This window comes from Emiliania huxleyi, assembly GCF_000372725.1.
Source record: "Emiliania huxleyi CCMP1516 unplaced genomic scaffold EMIHUscaffold_862, whole genome shotgun sequence".
NCBI classification, from domain to species: domain Eukaryota; phylum Haptophyta; order Isochrysidales; family Noelaerhabdaceae; genus Emiliania; species Emiliania huxleyi.
Window position 1 is genome coordinate 2,471 of NW_005195572.1, and position 6,323 is coordinate 8,793.

At 63.5% G+C, this 6,323-nt stretch overlaps 1 protein-coding gene across 1 annotated transcript; it reads right to left on the reverse strand.

Moving 5' to 3' along the window:
• Positions 1-2,940: 2,940 nt before the first annotated feature.
• On the reverse strand, positions 2,941-5,318 carry EMIHUDRAFT_471220 (hypothetical protein). The gene is made up of 6 exons (XM_005758433.1): positions 5,308-5,318; positions 4,852-5,140; positions 4,463-4,666; positions 4,123-4,424; positions 3,734-3,895; positions 2,941-3,517 (listed from the first exon to the last, which is right to left on the reverse strand). The coding sequence occupies exons 2-6, from the start codon at positions 5,120-5,122 to the stop codon at positions 3,326-3,328; spliced, it is 1,131 nt and encodes a 376-aa protein (XP_005758490.1). The 5' UTR covers positions 5,123-5,140; positions 5,308-5,318; the 3' UTR covers positions 2,941-3,325.
• Positions 5,319-6,323: the final 1,005 nt, after the last annotated feature.

The following is a 6,323-nucleotide window of genomic DNA, read 5'->3' on the forward strand; positions in this document are numbered from 1 at the left end:
GGAGGCGCTCAATGAGGGCAGAACCTTCGCGGGAGTGTGGCGGTTGTCGGGGAATCCTCCAAAAAGGACTTTATTTCATAAGCCCAAGCGCTACCACCTTGCCCTTATGGGTCGCCGTCCTGACCCATGGTTCTCAGGAAGCAAGCTTTAGCCGTCCCAGACTGCACTTACCTCGGGTCTGCAAGCTCACACCGGCTCGTGATGGCACGCAGAGGGCTCGAGATTGTCTCCGGTGGACCCCATCCGAGGCGATTGCGAGGGCATTCCGGAGGTCATTATCGGCGCCACCGACCGTGAAATGTCCCGACCCGCAGCCCTCATGCACCAGGCGCATCGATGCAGTCATAATATGTAGGCCTTGTCTCCCGAAGTTTTGAGCAATAGCCGCAAACAACGCTTTTTGGCAGTTGCATCGCGACACGGTCACACGCGGACGCTCCAGCCTCTCAGCGCACCACCTCGCCTTCTCTGTCGCCCTCCTGGCCCAGGCCCGTCAGTAGCACGCCTGAGCCATCCCAGACCGCACTTACCTTGGGTCTGCAAGCTCACACCGGCTCGTGATGCCACGGAGAGGGCTCGAGATTGTCTCCGGTGGACCCCATCCGAGGCGATTGCGAGGGCTTTACGGAGGCCATCACCGGCGCCACCGACCGTGAAATGTCCCGACCCGCAGCCCTCATGCACCAGGCGCATCGATGCAGTCATAATATGTAGGCCTTGTCTCCCGAAGTTTCGAGCAACAGCCGCAAAAGGTGCTTTTCGGCAGTTCATCGCGACACGTCCAGGTGCCGACAAAGCGGCTTCCCAGCTCACCACCTCGCCTTCTCTGTCGCTCACCTGGCCCAGTCCCATCAGTATCAAGTCTGAGCTGTCCCAAACCGTCCTTATTTTGGGTGATGCAGCCCACTCTGGCTCATACCACGGCTCTTACGGCCTCATACACGCCCGTTTCACCCACAGACACCGCCGGCACGCACTCCCACTTCACACATGCTCAAGCACAACCCCACCAAAGCACAGCCCTGCTCAGAGTAGTCGTGAACCACCCTTTGGCAGCCGTGGAAGCCCCACAGCCGCTGCTTCTCTCGGCTCCTCTCAATGCGTGTCGTGCACCACCCCACGACAGCCCACCGAAAGAGCACTGGTGCTCTCCGCATGCGCCACCGATGTGATTGTGCAACGTCAGCCACCTCGCCGGAGGTAGTTGCGACTGGGGACACCGGAAGCTCGACGCTCGATCACGTGTGGCAAAGTTTTGCGACATCCTGCGACTCGACCCCCGAGGGCTGCCGGCCGCCGACAGCAACACCGAGACCGGATTGCGCAGCGAGTTCGGTCCGAATGTGCCCAGGGCCAGCCCGTGGACCGGTACGGACGGCAGGTACCCATGGGACCGCTGCGGCGGGCCTGGGAGGCGCCACGAGTCCCAATGACGCACGGTCGGCGCAAATCCCCAAGCTGGAAATAGGCCTTTAACAACGAAGGCGCTCTCAAAATAATTTTACAAGAAAACTCCGTCGCACGACACTAGGGGGGAAGGACAGACGAGCGACATTTGACGACGTCGGGGGTCACAATGTGACGACCAAAACGATCTTGGGAGCCAGGGTGAGACAACAGGTCGGGGTGCCAAGTCGTGCGATTATGAGGTGTTATGCCATAAGTTATGGTAGGGTGGGCATAACAGCCATAACAGCGATGGATGTGTTATGAGGTGTTATGGGGTGTTTTGGGGTGTTTTGAGCAGCCAGCCATAACACCCATAAGTCATGCGAGCGCCCATAGTTCTGTTAGGTCGAGACTCAGCCCGGTCACAGCGGCGCAGGAACGGCTTGAGAGCGTTCGAAGGTCTTGCGCGCGTGTTCGCGGTTGAGGCGCGACTGAGAGTGATTCGGATCTGATCCACGGGAGGAATGAGCTCGAGGCAGTACTGCGGGTTGGATTGCCAGGTGCGCTCGACGCGGCAGCCCCCTGCAGAAGTCGCCGTCCAGGCACCGCGCACGAGCGCATGATGACCATCGGCAAGGCGCCGGACGGTGAGAGGAGTCGAGCTGTACAGCTGTCGAAACGCCCCGTGCTGGCCTGCCATCTGTGTGGATGGGACGAGGAGTAGCGCCTCTCCAGCTGCAGCCTCAAACAGGACTGTGCCCTCAGAAGCAGAGACGAAGCGCGTCGTCATAAAGCCGTACCGCGGCTCCGGGCCACTCGAACTAAGGTATAAGGTAAGGTAAGGTAAATTTCTCCACACACACAAGTGGTGGGGGCAAGGGGTGGCGACCCTCGCATCTCCACACCTGGACACGGGCAGGAGCCCCACGGCATTCAAAGTGCAAGCACTGGCCCGGTGCACGTGGGTGAGCAGCCTTAAATAAGTGTATCGGTAAGAATCTAAGGGCGATGCGAACACACACTAACTATTCGGCTGACAACCCTTGCCGGGTTGCGTCGGGTGCGTCCGACTCCAGCGCTGCATTGAGCGCCGCCATGGACAAGAGCATCGCCTGCTTCCTCGGCCGTTGGCACATGGCTGCCGAGGAGAGTGTTGAAGCTTGGCCTTCAGCGCCTCCATCTTCTGGTTGCACTTCCGAATCATGGCAAGCTCTTCAGGCAATAACGCGCTGTCGTCCTCCGAGCGGTCGGGCAGCGGCAGCGGAGTAAACTCTGAAGAACCCCGCCCTCGGTGGCTGACCTTTCTCTTCTCCACACCCGCATCAAGAGGCACCGCAGGGGTAGCCGCGACCAGGCTTCGCTCCTCGATCGCATTGTACAGCAGGACGACGTAGGTCGTGATTGAACGGCCGTCGGGCGTGGGTATGTGGCCATCATGTCCTCCACATCAAAGAGCCGCTCGACCTCGAGCCTCCTCTCAGCGACCCCAAAGGAGAGCTCAAGGAACAAAGTTGCGTGTGCGGGCGCAGCTCTGTGGCGTCGCACCGTTGATTGAGAGATCCAAAGCGGATATCGCGGCAACCCGTCTACGAAAATGCAACGTTTGCACGTCCCTCGCAGTCGCGCACACACACCGCACACTTTCACAACTGCTCTCCTACACACGTGCTGTAGAGCCGTACTGGTCATCGGGTACAGACCATGCCGCGGCTGAGCGCCCGGGCACAAGAGGAGGGCGCAAGGGGGGGGGAGGGCGTAGGGAGGAGCGTCACAACGCAGCAGTGGCTGCTGCGCCGAGACGAGAGCGGAGGGCAGTAAGGGCGTCTGCGCCCTTACCGGGAAGAGGGCGACAGAGGGGGGAGGGAGGGGAGGAAGGGGAGGCGAGAGCGAGAGCGAGGGAGAGCTCGCCGGCGTCGCCTCCGCCGGTCGCGGGAGCTCACTTGTACTTCGACTTTGCGACCGAATAGAGGAAGGTGCCGGCGACGGCGATGGCGGATCCGGCGGCGCCGATGGGGGTGAGCTTGTTCCCGAAGACGAGGACGGTGGCGAGGATGATGCAGACGCGCTTGATCGTGTTTGCGATCGAGTGCGTGATCGGTGAGACCTGGTCCAGCGCGATGAAGGCAACCTGCCGGTGGGGGAGGGGGGAGGGGCGGGGGGGTGTTGAGGAGGGGGGGGAGGTTGAGGGCCCTGTTGTGGTAGAAGCTCGTCCCGGCTCCCCTCGGCTCCCCTCGGCTCCCCTCGGCTCCTCTCCTGTATCCCGGCTACTCTGTGGCGCCTCGTTGTAGAGGTAGTAGTAGAGTCCGTCCAGGGCCATCTGGCGGGTGAGCCAGAAGGAGCCGACCTTTGCCGTGGAGGCGGCCCACTGGGAGGCGAAGGAGGCTCCCTCGTAGTAGACGGCGAAGGGGAGGGAGAGGATGAAGGCGATGATGGTGAGGACGCCGTACAGGTTGGGCGCGTTCATGTTCTCCCCGACCGGCTTGTCCATCGTCTTCTTGGAGAGGACCTGGCGGGGGCGCAGAGGGGGGGAGGACTGCGTCACAAGGCACCGCCCCGACGGCCTGCCGCCCGCACTCGCCCTCTGTGGCGGCCACTAGTTCTCGGCGGAAGTCGGCTGTCGCGGCTAGATGTCGCGGCTAGATGTCGCGGCTAGATGTTGGCTATTTGTCGGCCAGGTGTCGGGGAGGTGTCGGGGAGGTGTCGGCTAGATGTCAGCTAGATGTCAGCGGTCACCGCGCGGGAGGCGAAGGCGACGTTGGAGGTGAGGGCGCCGTACAGGGCCTTCATGGTGAAGGAGAGCTCCTTGAGCGACGCGAGCGAGACGCCGACGATGATGGGCAGCAGCGAGGCGTACACTTGCCACTTGAAGACTGTGCCGAGCACAAAGAAAGACAGCGCGCAGGTGAAGAGCGGCTCGGCGGCCTTGACGGTCTGGGCGAAGGAGACGGCGCCGGCGCCGAGCGCGATCACCGCGCCGGCGTGGCCGAGGGCGTGCGCCGCGCCGATGGGGAGGAGGGTCTTCCAGCCGTCCATGCCTGTGAGGCACGGGCCGGACGCGTCATGGACGTGGCACGGCGACAGCCCCGGTCTTCCCGCCCATCCTCGCCGATCTTAGGAGGCTTGCGGATGCCGGTGCCCCAGAGGAAGAGGACCCACGGGATGCCGACGAAGAGCGAGACCACCGTCATCGTCCACGGCATCGGGAACGCGTTCTGGCACCGCTTGTTGGTGATGTTGTACATCACGTTGAGAAAGTACCACGAAAAGAAGAGGAAGCCTTGCGGCAAGGGGGGGGGGGGGGGGGGCGGAGGCGTGTGCGTCGAGGGGCAGTGCGGGGGCGCGCGAGCCCGACGGGCGCCGAGGGCGGGCTGTCACCTCGCGGTGTGGCCCGCGGTGTAGTGAGTGGGTGGGGCTGCGGTGCCGGGTGCCGGGAAGAGGGGGGGCGCGGGCGGGCGGGCGCACCAAGCTTGGCCTTGTCGACGAGGGCCTGAGGGGCGCTGATCTTGCCAGCCTCCCACGACAGGAGCGTGCACTCCTCGACCTCCTCGCCCGTCTCGATGCACAGCTCCTCCGCGGGCGGGGCAGCGGCGGCCTCCGCCTCCTGCATCAGCGCGAACGGCGCACGGCGCAGTACGGGCGCCGCCGCGACCGGGCGAAGCGGCGAATAGGCGCCGCGGAGGGGAGCGTGCATCGGCGCGAGGGCCGCGCTGGCGTGAAGGAGGGAGAGCATCATGTTGCAGAGGAGGAGGACCTGCGGCGGGTGGCGTAAAGTACGGTGGCGGGGAGGCGCCCCTGCTCACTCCTGGGCGCATGGGCGCGAGCTGCGCGGAGCGTGTGTGGGCTGTGGCGCAGCGCGTAGCGCGCTCTCTCCGCCCGGGCGACGTGGCTCAAAGCTGTGTCTCACTGTGTCACGATTACCTCTGAGGGCGGCCAGTCGACAGCGTCTGCGTGTAATCGATGGTACGAGAGTGTTTGGGAAGCGTTAAAGGCCAAGGTGGGCCCTATTGAAAAGACCCCGATTTTGAGGGGTGTCGGACAAGCTAAGCTCAAGCGCGCTGTCGCTGCCCGAGTTGTGGTCACGTCCCCGAAATCTTCGCCGGCCCCGCCAGCTTGACCGACTGGACCGCGGAGAGGCTGGGCTTGGCCGGCGGCGCGACGCGTGGCCTCTGCTGCGGCCATCTCGGACGCTCAAGCCGCGCCAGCCAGCGGCTCGGCCGCGCATCCTTCACACACGCCGCCACGACCAAGCTGAGCGGGCCCGGTGTCGAGTCATGGTGCGAGATGCATGTCAGGGGCGGCTGTGGCCACAGCAGGTCCACCAGACGGGCGTCAAAGCTTGCCGTCGGCGTGCTGTCGTGGCGAGAGCCGAGACCGCTGCAGAGGAGCCGAGTGCAGTGGCGAGCCAGAGGCTACCAGGGTCACCAGGTGGTAGCCCTTGCCCATTCTGAGCAGGGATGTGCTTTGATGGGGTTGTGCTTGAGCGTGTGTGAAGTGGGAGTGCGTGCCGGCGGTGTCTGTGGCTGAAACGGGCGTGTGTGAGGCTGCAGAGCCGTGGTATGAGCCAGAGTGAGCTTCATCACCCAAGATAAGTGCGGTTTGGGACGGCTCAGACTTGCTGCTGATGGGCCTGGGCCAGGAGAGCGACAGAGAAGGCGAGGTGGTGAGCTGGGAAGCCGCTTTGTCGGCACCTGGACGTGTCGCGATGAAGTGCCAAAAAGTACTATTTGCGGCTATTGCTCCAAACTTCGGGAGACAAGGCCTACATATTATGACTGCATCCATGAGCCTAGTGCATGAGGGCTGTGGGTCGGGACATTTCACAGTCGATGGCGCCGATAATGACCTCCGTAATGCCCTCGCAATCGGCTCGGATGGGGTCCACCGGGGACAATCTCGGAGCCCTCTCCGTGGCATCACGAGCCGGTGTGAGCTTG

Coding starts and splice junctions, on each gene's coding strand:
- EMIHUDRAFT_471220 (XM_005758433.1), bottom strand. CDS start 5,122: ATGATGCTCTCCCTCCTTCACGCCAGCGCGGCCCTCGCGCCGATGCAC. Junction 4,667..4,851: donor CGTCGACAAGGCCAAGCTTG/GTGCGCCCGCCC, acceptor CCTTGCCGCAAG/GCTTCCTCTTCTTTTCGTGG. Junction 4,425..4,462: donor GGAAGACCGGGGCTGTCGCC/GTGCCACGTCCA, acceptor CGTGCCTCACAG/GCATGGACGGCTGGAAGACC.